The sequence below is a fragment of the Gossypium hirsutum genome, chromosome D11, assembly GCF_007990345.1.
Source record: "Gossypium hirsutum isolate 1008001.06 chromosome D11, Gossypium_hirsutum_v2.1, whole genome shotgun sequence".
NCBI lineage: Eukaryota > Viridiplantae > Streptophyta > Magnoliopsida > Malvales > Malvaceae > Gossypium > Gossypium hirsutum.
Genome location: NC_053447.1, coordinates 67,975,734 through 68,000,572, shown reverse-complemented (window position 1 = coordinate 68,000,572; position 24,839 = coordinate 67,975,734). Strand labels below are relative to the sequence as shown.

At 33.1% G+C, this 24,839-nt stretch overlaps 4 protein-coding genes across 8 annotated transcripts; 3 read left to right on the top strand and 1 right to left on the bottom strand.

The window, feature by feature from the left end:
• The first annotated feature begins 4,365 nt into the window (after positions 1–4,365).
• Positions 4,366–10,076, top strand: LOC107935714 (disease resistance protein RPV1). 2 transcript variants are annotated; one of them, XR_001694246.2, is made up of 7 exons: positions 4,366–5,027; positions 5,305–6,406; positions 6,740–6,780; positions 7,542–7,782; positions 7,904–8,869; positions 8,960–9,708; positions 9,935–10,076. XR_001694246.2 is itself a non-coding variant. In XM_016868334.2 (6 exons), the coding sequence occupies exons 1-6, from the start codon at positions 4,540–4,542 to the stop codon at positions 9,518–9,520; spliced, it is 3,399 nt and encodes a 1,132-aa protein (XP_016723823.2). In that variant the 5' UTR covers positions 4,366–4,539; the 3' UTR covers positions 9,521–9,830. The 2 variants fall into 2 exon arrangements, 1 of the variants encoding a protein (XP_016723823.2); XM_016868334.2 differs by lacking the exon at positions 9,935–10,076 and having other exon boundaries at positions 8,960–9,830.
• Positions 10,077–10,328: 252 nt separating this feature from the next.
• Positions 10,329–10,772, bottom strand: LOC107935695 (L-type lectin-domain containing receptor kinase V.9-like). Its single transcript, XM_016868316.1, has one exon. It carries the CDS (start codon positions 10,770–10,772, stop codon positions 10,329–10,331), a length of 444 nt encoding a protein of 147 aa, XP_016723805.1.
• A 7,572-nt stretch (positions 10,773–18,344) lies between these two features.
• Positions 18,345–19,796, top strand: LOC121223278 (TMV resistance protein N-like). The gene is made up of 2 exons (XM_041104429.1): positions 18,345–18,977; positions 19,238–19,796. The coding sequence occupies exons 1-2, from the start codon at positions 18,493–18,495 to the stop codon at positions 19,794–19,796; spliced, it is 1,044 nt and encodes a 347-aa protein (XP_040960363.1). The 5' UTR covers positions 18,345–18,492.
• Positions 19,794–24,489, top strand: LOC107937879 (disease resistance-like protein DSC1). Of its 4 annotated transcripts, none has more exons than XM_041104978.1 (6): positions 19,794–20,336; positions 20,670–20,710; positions 21,168–21,408; positions 21,548–22,591; positions 22,682–23,431; positions 24,292–24,489. In XM_041104978.1, the coding sequence occupies exons 2-5, from the start codon at positions 20,691–20,693 to the stop codon at positions 23,318–23,320; spliced, it is 1,944 nt and encodes a 647-aa protein (XP_040960912.1). In that variant the 5' UTR covers positions 19,794–20,336; positions 20,670–20,690; the 3' UTR covers positions 23,321–23,431; positions 24,292–24,489. The 4 variants fall into 4 exon arrangements, with proteins under 4 accessions (XP_040960912.1, XP_040960913.1, XP_040960911.1 ...); XM_041104979.1 differs by having other exon boundaries at positions 20,670–20,724; XM_041104977.1 differs by having other exon boundaries at positions 20,670–20,746.
• Positions 24,490–24,839: the final 350 nt, after the last annotated feature.

Genomic DNA, 24,839 nt, shown 5'->3' with positions numbered 1-24,839 from the left:
TCATATGCAATTAGTGTAGTTTACAGATACATGACGAATCCCAGTAAAGAACATTGGAAAGCAGTTCAGTGGATTTTAAGATACTTATGAGGTACTACTGATGTTTGCTTATAGTTTGGAAGAACTAGAGATGGAACCATTGAGTATGTTGATGTTGATTTTGCTGGATACATTGATAGAAGAAGATCTCTCACAGTTTATGTCTTTACAATCAGAGGTTGTGCAATCAGTTGGAAAGTCACTTTACAAACTATAGTCGTTTTGTCTATCACTGAAGCTGAGTACATGGCCATTACTGAGGCTTGTAAAGAAGTTATTTTGTTGAAAGGACTCTTTAGTGAACTCAATGAAGACCTTCAAATCGGTACAGTATTTTGTGACAATCAGAGTGTCATCTTCCTTACAGAAGATCAAATGTTTCATGAGAGAACAAAACACATTGATGTTCAGCATCATTTTGTTCGTGATATTATTGTTCGTGGTGATATTGTTGTGAGCAAAATTAGTACTCATGAAAATTCTGCAGATATGATGACTAAGTCACTTTCTATAACCAAGTTTGAGCATTGCTTAGACTTGGTTGGTGTTCATTGTTGAAGTTAAGCCCTTAAGGGGTTTTATGGAAGAGGTGGAGAACTTGTTCGTTGAGAGTTTGCAATGAAGAACTTGTTCATTGAGAATTCGTGTCAAGGTGGAGATTGTTATAATTGACTGACCTGAATCCTTATTTAAATAAAATACAATGGTAAAATAAAATAAAAGTAAAATCCATATAGAACTACACTTCTTTTATTTTATTTTAGAATAAGGTTTTTAAACCTTATTAAACTCTATCTATTTGATATTAATTAGAATGAAGTGTTTCAATCTTACTACACTCCTATTAGATTATGGTGTTACGAGCTTATAAATAGACATATCTACTCCTCTTGTATTCATTCGAATTCAACATAGTGAATTATCTTCTCCTCTGCCCGTGGTTTTTTCCCAAAAAAGTTTCCACGTAAATCTGTGTGTTCTTTATTTTTCTCTCTCTTTTCCTTTGCGATAAAATGTCATTTTTAGAACTGTATTGGCAAAAATATTGATATCAATTGAGCTAAAACTCAATTTACTATTAATTATTTTTTAGACATACTAATCTATTTTATGCACATCTTTTATCTGATTTGAAGTATTCATTTTGGACATCTTTACTCAACATAGGATTTGGTAATATTCTTGAAATATATTTAACTAATTCTAAATTTTGAGTATGAACATGTTAAACACTGAACTCATATTCTACACGTATCTCCAAATTTGGAGAACATAATTTTTTATACCATTTAAATTTTTATTCATATAATTCATTCTTTTGTACATGATTGAAACTTGTAAAGTTTAATGGATTTTTTAATACATTTTATGTTATGTGCATAAACTTTTTTTTTTTTGCTCAACATTATATGTATGTATAAACTTACATCTATATTTTCTTTGTAGGTTCAACTTTATAACAAAAATGTGGAGAATGTTCGATTGCTGCTGTTTCTCTAAATAGAACACCATTTCATTTTTATTGGGGATTATCACAATTGATACTTGTTTATATATTAAATGTGATATGTTTCCAATTTAATCTATTAAATATATGTAAGTCGAGCATAGTATTAAACATGAATACTTACTAGAAAAAAAAATAACATGACAATATACCATTGGATGCCTGTAATGTGTTTTGGTGTGATTCAATCCCTGCTTCAATAGTATTTAACTAGCTTCCTTATGTTGCTTATATATAGGTCCTTAGTATTACTTATTCGACTTTAATTCCTACTAATAGAAGTATCATTTAAACTTGTTTGGACAAAAAATTGCACATTGTGCATTAATGGTTTTATTTGTGTCGCGAATCTCATAGAACACTCATAAATAGTTTGACACATGTCTTACAATGGAACCAATGATATCGTGAACTCACATCTAGTTCGTGAATCAGTAATTGGTCTGCGTACCATGGCCTAGAGAACCCATAGCTAGTTTGTGGACCAGTAATTGGTCCTCATACCACAACCTGATGAACTTTAGAACTATGCACCTCCGCTAAGACAAATGAGGACTATTTGGAGACCCAGTAATTAATTGCTAGCTGTCCTAACATGTTTCATCCTAGGACATCATATCACCATCACTGTAAGGATATCAAATTAAACTTTCACCTCAACAATCTTAGGAAACATAACTAAGGCTTAGTTTGGATGGGCGGTGTGTTTAGCTCCGGTGAGGTTAAAAACAGCGGTGGCGGTGAGATTAGGTACTGTAGCGGTGAGATTGGATACTGTAGCGGTGAGATTAGAAACAGCGGTGGAGTGTATGTTTGGATTGAAACGCAGCTGTAGCGGTGAGATGAAAATAGAAAATGACTTTTAAGGACATTAGATTAAAAATGATATATAATAGAAGTTTTTAAAGTTATTTAACAATTACAAAATTAATAAATGATTAAAAATTATTACAATTATATTTATTTTTAATAATAAATAATTAAAAATGAATTAAAACTAGAGAAAAATTCAAAAATATCAAAATATTTTACAGATTATATTCATAATAAAATATCAAAATATTTTAAATATACAATAAAATATTTTTAAATTATATTCATAATAAAATATCAAAATATTTTACAGATTATATTTGAATCAAATAATAAAATATAAATTAAATTGTATTTATACTAAATTTATAAATACAAATTATAATTTTATTGTAAATTAAATCATATTAAATAATGACATATTAAACTTATGTTATCTGTTTTAAATAAAATAAATGATAAAGGAAGAATTGGAGGGGTAAAATAATAATTACCCTTATTTTTGGACTTCCAAATCAGTCCACTGAAGCTTTTAACTCCAGCCAATATTTTGGGTTACAGTGAGGTGAAAAATGTTTACTGGTGTGCTTGCCAAACATCCCAAATAGAGCTGCGTTTCAGTTCAAATTTTTTTTACTCTTTAAATCTCACCACACTGAAGCTTGCTGGTGATCCAAAGGAGCCATAAGTTTGTCCCTCGCTATAAAAGGGTCATGCATCACGTAGGTCCACTCTTACCTACTTCTCTCACTAAAACTCTGAACTACCTCCACGAGGCCAAAAATTCCTTCCAACCTTCACACTCCCTCCTTCATAAAACCAACATCTTCTTCCTTTTGTTCACCTCACTAGTTAACAATTGGTGCGATGAGCGTGGACGAGCATGAAACATCCAGATCCCAATGATCCTCCTATTATTGAGTTTGACCTTGTCAATGATCAAGTTACAAACCTCATTGGTCAGAGTATCGAAGCAAATATGGAGTAAACTAAGAAATCAAACCAGGATCTAATCCCCCACAAAATCAAAACGAACAAAATTCATACCATCAGTTTTACCAATACTCCTCCATGGTATTATAACCCCAAAAATTAAACACCATGCCGAAGCATCACCAATGAATCAAAGGTCCTGGCATCATCAGTCTGGTAGTTAGCAATATTTGGACATGCAGAAGAGAATAAGAGTTATGGAGGAGCAAATGTCCTCTCAATAGAAGAAATATGAAGAACAACAGAAATTTATCCAGGAATAAATGGAAAGGCAAAGGCAGGCAGATAAGAAAAATGAAAAGTTTATTGAGGAGCTTAGAGCGAACAGGATGAATCAGGAGCAAAATCTCAGGCGTAATTAGCTACAAAAGTTTTTCAATGTCCATGAAGGGAATTTATGGTTTTATTTACCAAGCGCTGAAGTTTTATTTTGCAAATTCAAGACAAATGAAGGGAGTAGTTTCCTGTTTCATTTTATCAATGATGATGCTTCTCGGGATACAGAGGCGAATCTAGGGGATGGTAGGGTTCCGTCCTCCGGAAAGTTTTTCATTTAAATCTTTTAAGATTTTTAAAATTTTAAATTAGTAAAGATAAAATTGCACATTAATCCCCCTAAAAATAATAAAAATTTGATTTAATCCTTTAAATATTATAAAAATATAAGCTATTAAAATTGTAAAATTATATTTTTAATATTATAAAAGTTACAATTTAATTTTAGACCTTAAAAAAAAAATACTGACTTCTGCCCTGCCAGGGTAAGTTTATCATCTCCAGAGCTGTTATCCATTGTAGAAATTCTGGACAAGCCGGTCGAAATGGATCTGTCTCTGGAGATAGAAATCTTCCACGTCTGGATGCGAGTAGTTGGTTTGTTTGGTAAACTTTTTAACCAGCCCATAAATTAATTCTAATTATTAGTCATAATCTTATCTACTCATAATTATTAAATACGTACAATACAAACCGTCCCAACTTTTTAATTATTACTTAATTTCCACTTTGCCAACTCTCACCTTCTTGGATACTTCTTGGCAAGAACATCCATTGCTCATCTTTTGACCCCTAATTTCCGCCCCTATGCCCATATACTTACTTTTTCTAGTTTCTTTGTGGGTATCGGGCGATCTACTTTCTGATTTTGAACACCAGATTGAGATATCCATCTCCTTTCATACATCCTCATGTTGTCGTTACCGTCAACTTCTTCCTCCATTTCTAAAAAGAAATATGATGTTTTCTTGAGTTTTAGAGGTGAAGATACTCGCAACAACTTCACGGATCATCTTTATGATGCTCTAAAGAGGAGTGGGATTGTCACCTTCAGGGATGATCCAAAGCTGGAGGCTGGTGAAGAGATCGCACCTGAACTCTTCAATGCAATTCAGCAATCATGGTGCTCGGTAATCGTTTTTTCAAAAACCTATACCTTTTCAGGATGGTGCTTGGAGGAGCTTGCTGAGATTGTTCAACAAAAAAATGTTAACGAACATAAAGTATTTCCAATTTTCTACGATGTGGATCCATCCGATTTAAGAAAACAAAAAGGAAAAGTTGAAGAAGCCTTCGCCAAACACCAAGAGAGGTACAAGGAAGATACAGACAAGATCCAAAAGTGGCGAAATGCTTTGACTCAAGTAGCTAGCATCAAAGGATGGCATTTACATAATAGGTATTTCTTTCTTTTCTTCTATATTTCCTAATTTTAATGACTAATTTTTTTTTTGTTTTGTTTTGGATTGCATTTTTTTATTATATAATTTTGTGTTTAATTGAGAATTCCCATATTTCAACTAAGAAGCAAGTTGTGTCATTTGATGCTATAACAGATCTTGCTGTCTTATTCTTGCTTTTTGTTTGCTTCCAACTATATTATATTTCATTATTCACTGAACTAAAAATGAAGAAGTGCATTTGAAATATAGCATCGAAATTTAATTTCATTGTAGGCATGAATCAGAGTTTATTGGAGACATCGTTAAGAAGATATCAGCAAAATTATGTCAGACATATCCAGTTTTTCATGATGAGTTGGTTGGAATTAGTTCACGTTTGGAGCAGTTGTATTCGAAAATAAATATTGGGGAAGACGATGTCCGCATTATAGGAATTTGTGGAATGGGTGGCATCGGTAAAACAACTCTTGCAAGGGTTGTTTACACTCAAATGTCACCTCATTTTGAAGGTAAAAGCTTTCTTGCTGATATTCGAGAAGTTTCAAACGAGTGTGGACTTGTTTCTTTACAGAAGCAACTTCTTTATGAAATCTTGCCAAATGAATGCTTCAATTTTTTCAATGTTCATGAAGGGAAGGCCATAATTAGCCGCAGGTTGTCTAGCAAAAAAGTTCTTGTTGTTCTTGATGATGTTGATAATGTACAACACTTGAAATGCTTGGTTGGAAGGCTTGATTGGTTCAGTTTAGGTAGTAGGATCATTGTAACAACAAGAGATGAACATTTGCTCCGATCTTATCGAATCGATGATGTGTATAAGCCTACAACATTGAACACCAACGATGCACTAAGGCTTTTCAATTTGAAAGCTTTTGGTGGTGATACAACGCCAAAAGATGATTTCAATCAACTTTCTGAACAAGTTTTACATTATGTTGATGGTCTCCCCTTAGCTCTTGAAGTTTTGGGTTCATTTTTGTGCGGTAGAGATATAGTTCAATGGAGAAGTGCAATTGAAAGACTTGAACAAGATTCTAACAGAGAAATTCTTAACACACTAAGAATCAGCTTTGATGGATTAGAAGAAAGGGAGAAGAATATATTTCTAGATATAGCATGTTTTTTCAATGGGGGGAAGAAAGATTTGGTAATGAAAGTATTGGATGGTTGTGAGTTTTTCTCAGATATTGGAATTGATGTTCTCTCTACGAAATCTCTCATAAAAGTTAGTGATGACAACCAACGTTTGGGGATGCATGCCTTGTTGCAAGAAATGGGAAGAAAAATTGTTGAAGAAAAATGTGTTAATGAACCTGGAAAACGTTGCAGATTGTGGAACGAAAAGGATGTCCATCATGTTCTAACAAAAAAAACAGTAAGCCATTCAACAAAATTTACATGCAAAATTTTCTTTTATCAATATATGATGTAAATCCAAAGCTTAGTCTAATTGGTTTATATATCGATCCATAAGTGACATCGAGTAGCTTTAAGATAATTTTCATTTGTTGATTATAAATATTAATAATGATTTGTTATATAACTGTTTAATGTTTTTGAATTACTCTCATTAGAATATATTTTATTTACTATATTTCGACCAAAAGATTGCGATAATATTGAACATGTATGTAAATTTTAAAAGTTTTATCGTACAATTTAGAGCATTAATTTTATCTTCTTATTATCGATTCTTGATTACTTTTAGGCTACCGAAGTGATTGAAGGCATGATCATCGACAATAGAAGGTAGGAAAAGAAACATATAAATTTATCAATATGTACTCCTAGTATTGTTATTATTATTTTTTTTGTGTGTAAAAAGTCCACTAAAAAACAACAACAAAAAGACCTTTAGACTTTGCTTGGTAGAGTAAACAGAAAATTGAAAGATAATACATTTCCCTTCTCACTAATATAAAAGGATCATTTCTCCCCTTTTTTTTTCTTCTCACTTTTCTTCTTTACCAAGCACAATTCATCCTCATATCCCTTGACTTTTTCACTCAACCAAGTACACCCTTAAAGCTTAACTTTTTTTATGTTCTATTTATAAAATTTATACAGAAACACATTACTCTTTCAAAAGAAATGATAAGGAGATGTGTGTCATTGTCTTTGCTAATGTTAATGGTTTATATTTAATGTAATGAAAATCTATATCAATGAACTAGGTTATAACATGTCATTATAAGTTTTTAAAAATAAATTCAGGTCATGCCACCATTTGGTTCACTGGTAATGTATAGAACTATACATCAGTGCACCAAACATAAATCAAAATATTAGTTCTAGTTTTTTAGGCTTAGGTAATTAAAAGTCGAATATAAGTGTTAGATAAAATATTGTCTAATATGTTAATCATATCTCAATACCATATTCAGATATGCAATAGATATAAGTGCTAGATATGGATACTTAAAAAAGCAATATCGATCCAGCATGGCTTTTAGATATTGAATGTTTTTGTATATTCTGAAGCTTATTTTTGTTTTGCTCGTGGTTATTAGGGAATCAAGTAAGATGCTCAATTTGAGTATCGACACCTTTTCGAAGATGAAAAAATTGAGATTGCTCAAAGTGCTTTGTGTCTCAAATTGTGATGATATCAAATATCTTTCTAATGAACTACGGCTTTTAGATTGGACAGGATATCTTTTAAGATACTTGCCTTCAAGCTTTCAACCGAACAACCTTGTCGCGCTTCTTTTACCATATAGTCACATTGAACAACTATGGAAGGGAAATAGAGTAAGAATTAACTCATCGTTTCAGCTTATTTTAATATAAATGATTAAACTTTGGTTAAGGTAAAGAATACAAAAATTAGCATTATTATGTTTTCTGTCTAATTATTTATGGTCTTCAACAGCCCTTGTATAAGTTGAAAATAATGAACCTCAAAGGGTCCCAAAACCTGATCAAGATACCAGACTTCACAACAGCATCAAATCTTGAAGTTTTGATTTTGGAAGGTTGTACCAAATTAGTGGATGTTCATCCATCAATCGGAGTGCTTAACAGCCTTAAACTTTTGAATTTAAGAGATTGCAAAAGTCTTAGGAATCTTCCAACCAAAATTGGAATGGAATCTCTTGAAACATTAATTCTTTCGGGTTGCTCAAGTCTTGTAAGGTTTCCGGAGATTGATAGAAAAATGGAACGTCTAAAAACTCTAAATCTTTCTGGTTGTTATAGAATTGAAAATTTATCGGAGAATTTGCAGCAAGCAAAGTTACGACCAAATTTGTCTTCTCTTTTCAAGGTAATCGTAGGAAGAAGGAAGATTCCCATGCCTCAGATGTTGCCTTCGCTGTTCGGTTTGAGTTCATTAAGAGACCTAAAACTAAGGGACTGCAATCTTTGTGAAGGAGATATTCCACGTGATATTTCTAGTCTATCCTCCTTGAAACATCTTGATCTTGGTGGTAACAATTTCACCAGCATACCTGCATCTCTTACTGGGCTCTCGAAGCTTTGTTTTCTTGATTTGTCATATTGCAACATGTGCACACTTGGTGAAGCAGATATTCATGGTCTATCCTCTTTGAGTTATCTTTATCTTACGGGTAACAATTTCATCACCATTCCTTTGGCTCTTACTCAACTTAGCAGGCTTGAATTACTTGGATTATCAAATTGCAAGATGCTTAAATCGTTGCCAGAGCTTCTAACAAGTATAGCAGATGTGCGTATAGCTGATTGCTCTTCACTTGAAGTAGTTGCAAGTCCATCAAAAGTATGCAATTTAGTGGATTCGGGTTTCATTTATGCCATTAACTGCTTCAAATTGGCTGAAAATATCGATGCATTAACACTGCTAAAAAAACATCTTAAGGTCGATTAATCTCTATTTTCTCCCTTACAAAATCTCATACTTGAGAATTTATGGTTTCAGTTACCAAACGACTTGTGTTTTATTTTGCAGGCATTCGCAAATTCAAGAAAAAAGTTTGAAATTCTGATGCCCGGAAGTGAAATCCCAGAATGGTTTAGCCAACAAAGAAGTGACTCTTCAATTAAGATACCCGTCTCGAAAGATAGTCAATGGATTGGAGTTGCTTGTTGCTGCATTTTTGTCAATAATGATGCTTCAAGGGATGACGAGTCTATCGGTTGTGGAGCATTTATCTATTGTAGAAATTCTGAAGAAGCCAGTTGTAATGGATCTATTTTTCGAGGTAGAAATCCTCGAGTGGTTGATAGGCTCGGCTGGTGTTTAGGTAAACGATATAACGGGCCCATAATGAAAGATCACCTTTTTCTTCGTTATTGGTCGCGTGATGAATTATATCCATTTTCCTTGGAGGATAAATATGGTCATTGTGAAACCAATAATTTATGGGCAACAGATTGCTCAGATGAAAAATGTGATGAGTTTGAGGTGTTTTTCTCAAACCCAAATGATGAAGACTATGCTAAGGTGAAGAAGTGTGGTGCTAGAATAGTGTATGAGAAAGATTTGGAAGAAATAAAAGAGTTGCAGTGACATACCACTCAATCTTCTCACATCCACCAACACTCTTCTCACAACGATGGATCAGTAGATAGCACTTCTCACATAAAACAGAAACCTAATATCTATGATGAAGCGAAGGAAGAAGGGCCGCAACCAAAACGGATGCAAAAAACTTTCAATTTTATAATGGCCAAATCAGGGAAGAAGCATTAAATGTGGTAAACTACTTCACTAGCCTTTTCAAGATTTTTTCCCCTATTTATTTAATTTTATAAGTTTCTCTTTTCTGATTTTTTTCCTCTTTTTTTGTTTGATCGTACAAATAAATTCTTATTTACCATAATTTAGTATTCATTATATTCGTGTTCATAATACTAACATGATAAAATCCTTGATATAAATAAAAAATGATATGTTTTGATAAATATAATTTCAACTTTTCAGCTTTCTTAGTCTATTGAATGGGCACCTCAAAGAATTCAACTTTTCAAACCTTTGATTGAGATGCAAAAAAAATCATGTCCTTAGAATAGCCAATATGTAGTGCGACGATACAAGAACACCGGTGGACGACGAGAAGCCGACAAACATAGACTCATACAAATATGGAGACAGATCCTTTTTCAAGTATAAAAGCAAGGTTTTGGCTTCGTTACATTGATTGGGTACAATGTAACATCGAGTTGCTTCTAGACCCCGTCGTATTCAATCCAAACCTGCATTGGATCTCCACTCTTGAGGTTGAGATTTTTGAACTCACTTTCATCAGTGAAATACCTAGCAGCAGCAGCTGTCACTGATCTTGGGCTATTGATGTCGATGCTGACGTGGTTGCCGTCTATGTCACCGACGCAATGGTCCGGGCCGTGCCCAGCTCAATCGCTACAACATGGTTCGAGTCTAAGCCTATGTTTGTTTCCTTGAAAAGACCGAGATAGTGGGTGGGAAGAGCTCCAGAAATTTCATCGTTAGGGGAGATAACGAAGGCCAATCCGTGGCCACCAAGGTCGGTGTATCCAGGTACAATTGCAAAAATGAATGTAGTGGGGAAGGGGGAAACAGTTGCATTTGTGGAGTTCTTGAACTGGATCGGATTCTTGTAGAAGATCTGACCAATTATTCGGCTTGTGGTATTTGTAAGTGTAAACAGCCCACTTGAATCTACGCCTGCAACTCCCTCGACATTCAAGTAACCATTGAAACTAAACTGGCCCTGGTTGATATCTGAAGATGCAACAACCAGGAGGAAAAGCAGCAACACAAGCATGATCAAACACGACATTATGATAATTATTTATTACAGACGAAGTAATCTGTGTTTGGTCGACTTCATACACTTGGTAGTCCAGTATTATATAAAACTCGACCTCGTTCAAACTTCGACGAAATTCCAGGAGTTTTCCCAGTCTGTACAAGGAAATTGCTTTGGCATGTGATAAGAAGAAATAATCGGTGAAGCTGACATCACTCATTACACAATTCCTTTTTCCTTTAATGTATACTTTCTTTTCTCGAGGGCATCATTGTGAAACTCTTTAAAATTTTGTATAAGAAAAGGAAGGTGGTTGAATTTGGCACACGGTGGTCTTCATGCTTCAGTCGTTTTATCTACCAAAATTCCAATTCAACTTTTTCTAGAAACAATATTAGGAGTGAATGTGTATGTTTTTAAAATTTCAAAATATCAATGTGTTAACAATTAAATTTGAATTTTAACATTTAAAAAGTAAATAAATTAAATTCCTACAAATAAAAGTACAGAAAATAAATTTCAAATTTATACATATCATTTTTATAAAATTTAATCACGTGAAATATATTTGACAATGTAATGTGTAATAGGTTGCACTTGTTTAATGACAGTTCAAAATTATTAAAAGTAATTAAAGATAAGAGAATAATGGCTTCTAATATTTAAAATAAATTATGCATACAAATAGTAAAAATATTATCTAAATACCTACAATAATAATGTTAAGAGTCACAAATACTAATTAAGAAAAAACTAAAAAACGGTAGGGATTGAATTAAATAAATAACATAACATAACATAAAATCAGGAGCTACGCATATAGTGCAGATTATAGAGGACCGAAAATGAAATTATCCCATCCTATAAAATTCAAGTCAGCTTTAATTTTATTAGTTGGACTCATGCTTTGTAATGTTGTATCTCATTTCCCTAATCATGGTACGTTTGGCACATGCTTTTAACATTTTCTTCATTTTCTTTCATTTCTTTACATGATTTGTGAAGGCTTCAAAGTCCTCTCCAAGCGCAGGTGTGAACCCAACGCTGCCGTTGTCCACTCAAGGAAGGCTCCACACTCATGGAGTCTCATCGTCTACCAATCCCAATCATCCATCCTGTGATGACTCTCTCTCTCGATGAGATCGTTTATCTGATCCTAATAAAATATCACCTAAGCGAGCATTCCATCTGAGATAAATAATTTTATACTGGTCTCAGTTTTTAATTTTTTTAAAAAATTATATATTTCGATATTTATCTTTTAAATTAAAATCTCAAAATCACAAATCAATGGAGTGGATTATCTTGTAGGAATGGATTATCTGGTTTTTGTTTAATTTTTTTGGGGGTTTATATAATTAAAAAACAGAACATTTTGATGGATATATTACACATTTGATACCCTAAATACTTTAAACATTAGAAAATGTAGAAAATACTGATAAAATTTAATAATTTGAATTACAAATTAAAATTACTTTTTCATCTTTGGTTGGTGAATTTTCTGTCCAAAATTTAATAATTTATTGAATATCATGAGGTGGTGGCATGATATTCACGACAAATTTTCAATATATTTGTCTACGTGTACAAATATGTTTTTTTTTTTGAGCCAACAAGAATTGATTAGCATATTAAGAGAATCTGAATGATTTTGTAATATTTAATACAAAAAAAAAATTGGGAATTTAATAAAGGATATGTACAATTGATTAAAAGCTTTAATATTATTATTAATTAACTTTCATTGTTCACTTTCAAAATTGACATGAACTAAATTATTTGATTTTTTTGAGAGACCAACTTGCTTAATATAAAAATTGAAAAGGGCCAAGGATATTTTATAACACAAACCTCCCAACAGTACTTTAAATACTACTAATAGTCAAAGTAGGCTCCACTTCGTCAATTCTCACCTTCTTGGATTATTACTAGAAAGAACACCCATCGCTGATTAACAACTATTATCCATATTCATTTGGAAAAATAAATGATGGGAAATTGTTTTGATTTTGAACGCTCGATTGAGATATATTTTTCTTCTCAGGCATCCTCATGTCTTTCTCATCCATTTCTAGATATAGATATGATGTTTTCTTGAGTTTTAAAGGTGAAGATGCTCACAAGAACTTCACCGATCATCTTTATGATACTCTAAAAAGGAATGGAATCATCACTTTTAGGGTTGAGCCAAGGCTAGAGGGCGGTGAAAGGATTGCATGTCACGGAATAGAACTAAAGGCAACGATTATGTTTAAATTTCTGTTAATTTATGTTTACTTCTGTTTTAGCCTTAATTATTGTAAAACACAACGTTTAGTTTAATGTTATAATGAAACAACAGGTTTAAGGGGGAGGGTTAAATATGGTCCAAACGACTGCGTTTAGAGACGTTTTGTCATTTACTAAAAAATGGTGCGTTTTGCTATAGTTGTATTAACAACCGTCAATTTGTTTGAGAGGGTCGTTACCCGCCCTAAAAACACCAATCAAGGTAGGGGAAGGCAGCTATTGGAATGAATACAGTTCTCTCTTTCCTTCTATCTCTCTGATTTCTCTCAACTCCTTTTTCTTCCTCTTGCTATCCTATTTCTCTTCTGCCCTAAAGATTTTCCCATGACAAAGGTATCAGAGCTGAAGTCGATTTTTATGGCAAATGATAGAGTCACCACCAGGTTACAAAAAAAGATGGGAGTGCTGCAACACGAGCTCTCTCAGATGCAATTAGTGGTTAGCTAGATTGATGCTAAGATCGAATCCCGGTTAAAGGATTTTCATGAAAGTATCAAAGGTGAGATTCAAACTGAACTCCACTCTCTTTTTGAACACTATTTTGGTCAAAATGCTTCTGCCAGTGTAACTGGAAGAGTTCAAGACAAGGGCATTATGGGAGGCTCTCCTCCTAAGTTCCCTTCCAAAAGGCCACTTACATTATCACCTGTGTCAGATTTGGAAAACATGAATACTTTTTCTCAAGTTGGTCTTGTGGACTTTGTTATTAAAACTCTTCGGCTAGAATGCCTATGATTTGATGGGACAGATTATCAAGATTGGTGGTCCAAGTTAGAACGATTCTTTGAAGCTGCAAATATAATAAAGTAGACCAATGTTAGAATGGTAATGTTGCACTTAGAAGGTAAAGCCCTAGATTGGCATCACTTTTGTGCAATGACAGGGGGATTACATCACCTGACTTGGGAGATATATGTTTGAGGGCTGAGGGATCGTTTTAGATCTAACTCCTTTTTAGACCCCATGTTAGGACATGTTTCACTCAAGGAGAAAGAGTCAATGGACCAATTCCATGACCGTTTTGTAAGTTTGCTTAATCAGTTACATCTAACTGAGGATTATGTCCTTAGTGTTTTCACTTGCAATCTTAAACCTGAGATAGGGTAGTATCTACGGTTGTTCAAGGCTCAAACACTGGTGGAAGGCTAAGTTCACAAAGAAGAGTTTGAATGTAAGTGGGGGAATAAGTCACCTTAGCCCCTTAATTCTTGGTCCCAAGGTGCAATATCACCACTGTAACTCGATAGGGCCAAATGGACCTCCAAATTGTAACTCGGGGTAAAAATTCCAAACCAAACCCTTTTCTCAAGCTGAAATAGAAGAGAGAAGAAAAAAGGGACTTTGCTTTTGGTGTGCATCCAAATACACCCCAGGTCATAAGTGCACCAAGTCTCAACTTTATCAGCTGGTTGTGGAACTTTATTCAGATCATGAGGGTGGAAGCAAGAGCCCAGTGTTTGAAGAATTCCAAGAATGTCCTGAACAACTGAAAGTGTTAGAATAGGAAACGAAGCACACTGCCCAAGTTTATCCTTACACACCCTTCAAGGCTTATAGAGACATAATTCTATGCAATTTTTAGCAAGTATTGGTCACTCCAATGTCATTATCCTGGTTGACTCAGGAAGTACACACAATTTTCTAGATTCTAAGCTGGTTAAGATGTTGGATTTATTAGTGGAGCACTTTAGTCAACTTCATGTCATGGTGGCTAATGGGGTGAGATTGACTACTGACCGATTGCATGCGTGTGCTTAAAACACTAAATTTATATAACTATTTTAAAAGCCCAATTTTACTGCAAGCGTACAGGTCAGTTTTAATATTTATATTTATAGTTTTATAATGAAATGCAAAAGTATTGTAAGGATTGAACCCAAAGGAATAGGCGATTGAGCAATAACTAACATACACAATAGAGGCTAAGTGGCTATTGATACAATTTTATATTACAGTGATTCATAAAAGATAAGTTTGCAAGAAAATTAAATATTCTACTCTAGGGACTAAATTACAAGAAATGTAAACTAGAAGGACAATCTAGCAAATGACTAATAGGGGTTGGTTGACTTCAATATGGTTCACCAAATCTTGGACCAATGACATAAATCACGTAATTACCAAGTGGCTCTATTTTATCTTCCGGTCTTAATTTTGCCAACTTAGACAGATTAGGTCTAGTTTATCTTCCAATCTCACCAGTTAATCAGGGACTAATGAACAGGTGCACGACAAGATTACCTTTCGGTCTCACTTTATCTTAATATTCCCTTAGGGGCATCACTATCTATGTTCTTTGTTTTATTCAAATTAGTCCAAATTGTTACAATTTAGTCCTTTCTAAACTTGTTGTACATTATGCTAGTGGTCTCCTCTTAACTCTTGAAGTTTTGGGTTCTTTTTTGTGCGGTAGAGATGCTTCTCAGTGGAGAAGTGGAATCGAAAGACTTAAACTAGATTCTAATAAAGAATTTCTCAATAGACGTCAAATAAGCTTTGATAGATTGGAAGAAAGGGAGAATAATATATTTCTAGATATAGCATGCTTCTTCAATGGAGAAGAGAAAGATCTTCAATGAACACACATATATTTTTGGATGCATGATTTGTTGCAAGAAATGGGAAGAAAAATTAATAGAGAAAAATATGTTGATGAACCGAAAAAACATTACAAATTGTGAGAAAAAAGGGACATCCATTGTGTCTTAACAAAAAACACTGTAAGCCATTCAACAAAATTTACATACTAATTTTTTTTATTGGATCTCTAACCAATATATAATATAAACTTAAAGTTTATTCTAATTCATCTATATAACAATCCCTAAAAAGTGATATTCACTAGCTTTGAGAAAAAAACCTATTTATTGATTGAAGGCATGATCATCCACAATATATAATGAAAAGTAATATAACAATCCCTAAAAAGTAAATATCTACTTTTATCGATGTGTATTATTAATATTGTTATTATTTAGTTTTATTTTGTAAAAAATATATAATGAAAACAAAAAAAAACACTTAGTACTTAATATTTGAATGCTAATTTATGAATTTATCAAGTAACACATTATTCTTTCTAAAAAAAAAATTAGAGAGAGATGTTTCTTTTTTGTGAAAAATAAAAGTTTATATTTGATAAATTAACAATATATAAACTAGATTATAACATGTCATTAAATTTTATTAAAATAAATTCAAGTAATTTCATCCTTAATTATGCCTCTCCATTTGGTTCACTAATAATGCATAAAATTATGTATTGCGAGTGCACCAAATATAATTGAAAATTTTAGTTCTAATACTTTTAGGTTTAGGTAATTGTTCAAAATGGGTATGTTCATTTTTCAAAAGATTTTTTCATGTATTAAAGAATTCTTGAAGAGTCATATCTTAATGCCCATATTTAGATATACCTTATAGGATATTTAAAAAAGTATCGTGGCAACATGGTTTTTAGGTATTAATGCTTTTGTATATTTTGAAGCTAAGTTTTTTGTTTTGTCCATGGTTATTAGAGAATCGAGCAACACACTTAATTTGAATGTTGATGTCTTCTCCAAAATAAAAGAGTTGAAATTCCTCAAAGTCTTTTGGCCTTCAAATTGTGATGATCTCAAATATCTTTCAATGGAAAAACAATTTTTAGATTACATAGGATATCCTTTAGGATCTTTGCCTTTAAGCTTCCAACCGGACCACCTTGTTGTACTTCTCTTACCATTCAGTAGCATTGAACAATTATGGAAGGGAAACAGAGTAAAATTAATTCACCCAATCCTTATTTTTTAGCTTAAGATAAAAAATAAACAACAAAAATAAGTTTTCTTATTTTTTCTCTTTTCTCTCTAATTTATTATTGTTTTTCACAGCCTATGTATAAGTTGAAAGTGATCAACCTTGAAGTGTCCCTAAACCTAATCAAGACACCAGACTTCACAATGGCCCCAAATCTTGAAATTCTGGTTTTAGAAGGTTGTACAAGAATTGTAAAAGTCATCCATCCTTGGGAGTTCTTAGGAGGCTTAAACTTTTGAATTTAAGAGGGTGCAAAAGTCTTAGGAGTCTTCCAACCAAAATTGGAATGGAATCTCTAGAAACATTAATTCTTTTGGGTTGCTCAAATCTTGTAAGGTTTTCGGAGATCGAAGGGAAAATACAAGGTCTAAAAACTCTTAATCTTTCTAGTTGTTGTGAAGTTAAAAATTTGCCAGAGAATATGAAGCAAGTAGAATATTTGGAAGAGCTGAAACAAGCATAAGAGAACCACCATCCTTAATTTTTCAATTGAAAAATCTTAAAGTTCTGTCTTTCAATGGATGAAAGGGACCATCGAAGTTACAACAAAATCTTCCTTCTCCTTTCAAGGAAACCCAAAAAGGAAGGACAAGTTCTATGCCTCTAATGTTGCCTTCGTTGTCAAGTTTGAGTTCATTAAGAGAGTTAAAGCTAAGGGACTGCAATCTTCGTGAAGGAGATATTCCTAGTGATATTTCTTGCCTATCCTCCTTGACAGATCTTGATCTTAGTGGTAACAATTTCATCAGCATACCTGCGTCTCTTACTCAAAGAGCTTAAACTTCTTATGTTATGAATTGCAAAGAGCTTAAATCCTTGCCTGAGCTTCTAACAAGTATAGCAAGAGTGTGCATAGATGGTTGTGCTTCACTTGAAGTAGTTGCAAGTCCATCAAAAGTATGAAATTTATTGGATTTAGCTTCCATTAAAGCCATTAACTGCTACAGATTGGCTGAGAACATCAATGCATTAACATTGTTGAAAATACATCTCAAGTTTAATTAATCTCTCTTTCTTTCCCTCTCATACTTGGGAATTTGTGGTTTTATTTACCAAGCGACAGAAGTTTCATTTTGCAGGCATTTGCAAATTCAAGACAAATGTTTGATGTTATTGTACCTGGATGTGAAATCCCAGAATGGTTTAGCCAACAGAGTGGTGGCTCTACAATTAGGATACCTCTACCACTCAATATTCAGAATGGTCAACTTGGAGTTGCGTCCTGTCTCATTTTTGTCAGTGATGATGCTTCCATTGTAGAAATTCTGGACAAGCCAGTCGAAATGGTCTGTCTTTCCAGATAGAAGTTTTCCACGTGTCGATGCGAGTAGTTAGTTGTTTGGTAAACTTTTTAACCAGCCCATAACGAAGGATAATTATTAAAGATATATTCTAATGATTATTGTCATAATCTTATCTACTCTATAATTATTAAATACGTAAAATACAAACCGTCCAACATTTTTAATAGCCTCCACTGTGCCAACTCTCACCTTCTTGGATTCTTCTTGGAAAGAACATCCATCACTCATCTTTGACCCCTAATTTCCGCCCCTATGCTCATATACTTGCTTTTTCTAGTTTCTTTGGGAGTATCGGATGATCTATTTTCTGATTTTGAACACCAGATAGAGATATCCTTCTCCTTTCATACATCCTCATGTTATCGTTACCTTCGACTTCTTCGCCCATTTCTAGAAAGAAATATGATGTTTTCTTGAGTTTTAGAGGTGAAGATACTCGCAAGAACTTCACGGGTCATCTGTATGATGCTCTAAAGAGTAGTGGGATCGTCACCTTCAGGGATGATCCAAAGCTGGAGGCTGGCGAAGAGATCGCACCCGAACTCTCCAAAGCAATTCAGCAATCATGGTGCTCGGTAATTATTTTTTCAAAAACCTATGCCTTTTCAGGATGGTGCTTGGAGGAGCTTGCTGAGATTGCTCAACAAAAAATGCTAACGGACAAAGTATTTCCAATTTTCTACCATGTGGATCCATCCGATTTAAGAAACCAAAAAGAAAAAGTAGAAGAAGCCTTTGCCAAACATGAAGAGAGGTACAAGGAAGATAAAGACAAGATCCAAAAGTGGCGAAATGCTTTGACTGAAGTAGCTAAGATCAAAGGATGGCATTTACATAATGGGTAATTCTTTCATTTCTTCTCTATTTCCTAATTTTAATGACTAAAAAATTGGTTTTTTCTAGATTGCATGTAATTTTTTATAATTTTGTGTTTAATTAAGAATTCTAACGAGAAAGTTGTGTATTTTGATGCCATAATATATCTTACTGTCTTATTCTTGCTTTTTGTTTGCTTCCAACTATATTATATTTCATGATTCATTGAACTAAAAATGAAAAAGAGCCTCTGAGAGATGGAAACAATTTTTTATTTCATTGTAGGAATGAACCAGAGTTCATCGGAGACATTGTTAGGAAGATATCAGCCAAATTATGTCAGACATATCCAATTGTTCATGATGAATTGGTTGGAATTAGCTTACCTTTGAAGGAGTTGTATTCGAAAATAAACATAGGGGAAGATGATGTCCGCATTATAGGAATTTGCGGAATGGGTGGCATCGGTAAAACAACTCTTGCTAGGGTTGTTTACGCTCAAATGTCACCTCATTTTGAAGGCAAAAGCTTTCTTGCTGATATTCGAGAAGTTTCAAACAAATGTGGGATTGTTCCTTTACAGAAACAACTTCTTTCTCAAATCTTGCCAAATGAATGCTTCAATTTTTTCAATGTTCATGAAGGGAATGCCATAATTAGCCGCAGGTTGTCTAGTGAAAAGGTTCTTGTTGTTCTTGATGATGCTGATAATGTACAACACTTGAAATGCTTGGTTGGAAGGCGTGATTGGTTTGGTTTAGGGAGTCGAATCATTGTAACAACAAGAGATGAGCATTTACTCCGATCTTACGGAGTCGATGGTGTGTATAAGCCTAAACATTGAATCCAGACGATGCACTTAGACTTTTCAATTTGAAAGCTTTCCATAGTGATACGGTGCCAAAAGATGATTTCATTGAGCTTTCTGGACATGTTGTATGTTATGCTGGTGGTCTCCCCTTAGCTCTTGAAGTTTTGGGTTCATTTTTGTGCGATAGAGATATAGTTCAATGGAGAAGTGCAATCGAAAGACTTAAAGAAGATTCTAACAAAGAAATTCTTAACACGCTAAGAATTAGCTTTGATGGATTGGAAGAAAAGGAGAAGAATATATTTCTAGATATAGCGTGCTTTTCAATGGTGAGAAGAGAGATTTGGTAATGAAAGTATTGGATGGTTGTGAGTTTTTTCCAGACATTGGAATCGATATTCTCATTAAGAAATCTCTCATAAAAGTTAGTGATGACAACCAACGTTTGTGGATGCATGCCTTGTTGCAAGAAATGGGAAGAAAATTGTTGAAGAAAAATGTGTTGATGAACCTGGAAAGCGTTGTAGATTGTGGAAAGAAAGCGATGTCCAGCATGTCCTAACAAAAAACACGGTAAATTATTCAACAAAAATTATATGCAAATTTTCTTTTTATCAATATATGATGTAAATCCAAAGCTTAGTCTAATTGGTTTACATATCGATCCTTAACTAACATTGAGTGGCTTTAAAATAATTTCCATTTGTTGATTATAAATATTAATAATGATTTGTAATATAAGTGTTTAATTTTATTGAATTACTCTCATTTGAAAATATTTTATTTCCTATATTTCGACCAAAAGATTGTGATAATGTTGAACATATATGTAAATTTCAAAAGTTTTATTGTACAATTTAGATCATTTATTTTGTATTCTTATTGTCTATTCTTGATTACTTTTAGGCTACCGAAGTGATTGAAGGTATGATCATCGACAATAAAAGGTAAGAAAACATAGGTATGATCATCGACAATAAAAGGTAAGAAAACATACATATAAATTTATCAATATGTACTATTAATATTGTTATTATTTTTTGTAAAAATTCCAATAAAAAAACAACAACAAAAAAACCTTTTGACTTTGCTTGGCAGAGTGGAAATAAAATCAGAAGGGTGGAAAACTGAGGGGATGGAAAACTTGACTGGAAAGATGGAAAATTGAATGGAAAATATATTTTCCTCCTCACTATTGCTTGGTATAGCGAAAAGTGAGAAGGAAAGAAAATAGAACATTTGAAAATAAAATATCTCTCCCATTGTCTTCCTTCTCATTCCAATTTGGAATGATTTTTTTTAATTACAAAGGAAATTTATCATCTATCGGTGCAACATAACTTTTAGATATTGAATGTCTTTGTATATTTTGAATCTCATTTTTGTTTTACTCATGGTTATTAGGGAATCGAGCAAGATGTTCAATTTGAGTGCTGATACCTTCTCAAAGATGAAAAACTTGAGAATGCTCAAAGTGCTTTGCCTATCAAATTGTGATGATCTCAAATATCTTTCTAATAAACTACGGCTTTTAGAATGGACAGGATATCTTTTAAGATGCTTGCCTTCAAGCTTCCAACCAAACAACCTTGTTGCACTTCTTTTACCATATAGTCACATTAAACAACTATGGAAGGGAAATAGAGTAAGAATTAACTCATCTTATCCTTGTGTTTTAGCTCTAATATAAATTATTAAACTCTGATTAAGGTAAAAATACAAAAACAAAAACGAGAATTATTATGCTTTCTCTTTTCTCTCTAATTTATTATTGTCTTCAACAGCCCTTGTATAAGTTGAAAATAATGAACCTCAAAGGTTCCCAAGACCTGATCAAGACACCAAACTTCACAACAGCATCAAATCTTGAAGTTTTAATTTTGGAAGGCTGTACCAAATTAGTGGATGTTCATCCATCAATAGGAGTGCTTAAGAGCCTTAAACATTTGAATTTAAGAGATTGCAAAAGTCTTAGGAGTCTTCCGGGAAAAATTAGAATGGAATCTCTTGAAACTTTAATTTTTTCGGGTTGCTCAAGTCTTGTAAGGTTTCCGGAGATTGATGGGAAAATGGAACGTATAAAAACTCTAGAGCTTTCTGGTTGTTATAGAGTTGAAAATTTCTCGGAGAATTTGCAGCAAGCAAAGTTGCGACCAAATTTGTCTTCTCTTTTCAAGGTAATCCAAGAAAGAAGGACAACTCCCATGGCTCCAATGTTGCCTTTGTTGTCAGGTTTGAGTTCATTAAGACGGCTAAGTCTAAGGGACTGCAATCTTTGTGAAGGAGATATTCCACGTGATATTTCTGGTCTGTCCTCTTTGAAACATCTTGATCTTCGTGGTAACAATTTCATCAGCATACCTGCATCTCTTACTGGACTCTCGAAGCTTGGGTTTCTTGACTTGTCAAATTGCAACATGTGCACTCTTGGTGAATCAGATATTCTTGGTTATATTTCTGGTCTATCCTCTTTGGTACATCTTGGTCTTAGTGGTAACAATTTCATCAGCATACCTTCATCTCTTACTCGACTATCCGAGCTTCAGTTTCTTGGACTGTCATACTGCAAGATGCTTAAATCGTTGCCTGAGATACCGACAAGGTTAGGACACGTGTGTCTAGATGGTTGTTCTGCACTTGAAGTATGCAATTTAGTGGATTCGGCTGCCTTTAGAGCCATTAACTGCTTCAAATTGGCTGAGAATATCAATGCATTAACACTACGTGAAGTATGCAATTTAATAGGTTCGGGTGCCTTTAGAGCCATTAACTGCTTCAAATTGGCCGAGAATATGAATGCATTAATAGTGCTGAAAAAACAGCTTAAGGTCGATTAATCTCCATTTTCTCCCTTACAAAATCTCATACTTGAGAATTTATGGTTTTAGTTACCAAACGACTTGTGTTTTATTTTGCAGGCATTCGCAAATTCAAGAAAAAAGTTTGATATTATTATGCCCGGAAGTGAAATCCCAGAATGGTTTAGCCAACAAACAAGTGCCTTTTCAATTAACATACCCCTGCCTATCAACCTTCAGAAAGATAGTCAATGGATTGGAGTTGCTTGCTGCTGCATTTTTGTCAGTAATGATGCTTCAAGGGATGACGAATATATCGGTTGTGGAGCATATATCTATTGTAGAAATTCTGAACAAGCCAGCTGTAATGGATCTATCTTTCGGGGTAGAAATTATCGACGGATTGATTGGAGAGGCTGGGGGCTGTGTGAACCAATAATGAAAGATCACCTTTTACTTCGTTATTGGTCGCGTGATACAATATATCCTTCCTTGGAGGATAAATATGACGACTGTGAAACCACTAATTTATGGACAACACATTGCTTAGATAAAAAATGCGATGAGCTTGAGGTGTCTTTCATGGGATGCAGTGGTAAAGTGAAGAAGTGTGGCTTTAGAATAGTGTATGAGAAAGATTTGGAAGAGATAAAAGAGTTGCAGTGCCGTACCACTCAATCTTCTCCAAATTTTGAACACATCCACAAACACTCTGCTCACAACCATGGATCAGTAGGTAGCACTTCTCACATAAAATAGAAACCTAATATCTACGATGAAGCGGAGGAAGAAGGGCCGCAACCAAAACGGATGCAACTTTTTTTTTCAATTTTTTATAATTGGCGAATCCGGGTAGACGCATTAACTATGGTAAATTACTTAACCAACCTTGTCCTACTTTTTTTTACTCGTCTACCTTGTTTACATCTTTTATTTCATTTAAAGTAATCATTCTAGACTTATTTGCATACGAGATATGATCATTTTATTATATAATAATTTTTTTTAAAAAATACCATTTAAAATTTTATTCACTTAATTCTTTCCTTTTTACATAATTGAAATGTGTACATTTTGATTGGTTTATTTTTTTTATTTATTAAAACTTTATTCTCATTATATATATTCACTTACATCTATATTTTATTTTTAGGTTGTAATAATAAGGTGAAAATCCTTTAATGAGGATTAGATCATAATTTCGGCAGAGTTAAAAAACATTTTATTTTTATTGAGATCAATTTATGTGTTCAATTTAATCAGTTAAAATTGTTTTTTATATATTTGGAAGATTAAATATAAGTCCTTAATAGTAGGTTTAATTCCTTCTAACAAAAGTACCATTTAAATTTCATGGCTTGAAGTATAAACAATATTATTCCAACTCTTCAATTTATATTTTTTACAAAGTATTTAAGTTTAGACGTTTATTTTTAACACTTGTTCAAATATAAAAATAAAGTACGCTCTTTTAATTATTTGGAAAATCTTTTCCATGTGAGAGACATTTTCATATCCAATATTTTTTTTCAAAATTCTATAATTTCATTTTGTTATTGTCTAATGTTATTGTTTAGAGATATAAAAATATGATTTTTGGTCGATATGAGTAAGATTTTCAATGATTGTATTTATATGATATCAACAAAAATTTCTCAATTTGAGGTAAGTTAATATAGATGATCTCAATGCAACAAAAATAATGATGGTGTTTTATGTTTGTCTCCTAGACCAAATGAAGCATGAAAGTCTGCTCAAAGGATCATGCAAGTGAGGGACCAACAAAAGTCATCAAGTTGGAATGGAAGCGGACACTTTAGCAATTATAGGCTTTGACGAATTTAGGGAATTAGCAAAATATAATTAGTTGTTTTTATCATGTACTGTAATGTAAATTATACATATTGAAATGAACGTTGTTTTTAAAATGTAAATTCAAATAGTAATTTAATTGTATTGTATATAAAACCTTTAAAATTAGGCATAATGATAAAAAAAAAGGTTCTTAGTGTTTATAAAATTTGACAAGTTGACCCGTTTTCATTTCTTTTTAGTTTTGACTCTCAACATTTTATTGAGTCAAATTATGAATTTTTTAACATTGAACCATTAATTTAACATGTTGACATGACATAATAGTGAATTCATTCCAATTCATCATTAAACTTTTCAAGTATATCTCAATTGGACCATCTTTTCCTCCAACTCAAAGATGCGATAAAAGTGAAGAAAATTGCATTTGATTACTGCACAGTTTTCTTCTGACTTCTTTCATAAT

Bases quoted from the DNA above. Each gene is read 5' to 3' on its own strand.
- LOC107935714 (XM_016868334.2), top strand. From the start codon at position 4,540: ATGTTGTCGTTACCGTCAACTTCTTCCTCCATTTCTAAAAAGAAATAT. The intron at 6,781-7,541 runs GTAGGAAAAGAA...CGTGGTTATTAG, and splicing joins ATGATCATCGACAATAGAAG to GGAATCAAGTAAGATGCTCA. The intron at 7,783-7,903 runs GTAAGAATTAAC...GGTCTTCAACAG, and splicing joins AACTATGGAAGGGAAATAGA to CCCTTGTATAAGTTGAAAAT.
- LOC107935695 (XM_016868316.1), bottom strand. From the start codon at position 10,772: ATGTCGTGTTTGATCATGCTTGTGTTGCTGCTTTTCCTCCTGGTTGTT.
- LOC121223278 (XM_041104429.1), top strand. From the start codon at position 18,493: ATGTTATCGTTACCTTCGACTTCTTCGCCCATTTCTAGAAAGAAATAT. The intron at 18,978-19,237 runs GTAATTCTTTCA...ATTTCATTGTAG, and splicing joins GGATGGCATTTACATAATGG to GAATGAACCAGAGTTCATCG.
- LOC107937879 (XM_041104976.1), top strand. From the start codon at position 21,118: ATGTCTTTGTATATTTTGAATCTCATTTTTGTTTTACTCATGGTTATT. The intron at 21,409-21,547 runs GTAAGAATTAAC...TGTCTTCAACAG, and splicing joins AACTATGGAAGGGAAATAGA to CCCTTGTATAAGTTGAAAAT. The intron at 22,592-22,681 runs GTCGATTAATCT...TTTATTTTGCAG, and splicing joins TGCTGAAAAAACAGCTTAAG to GCATTCGCAAATTCAAGAAA.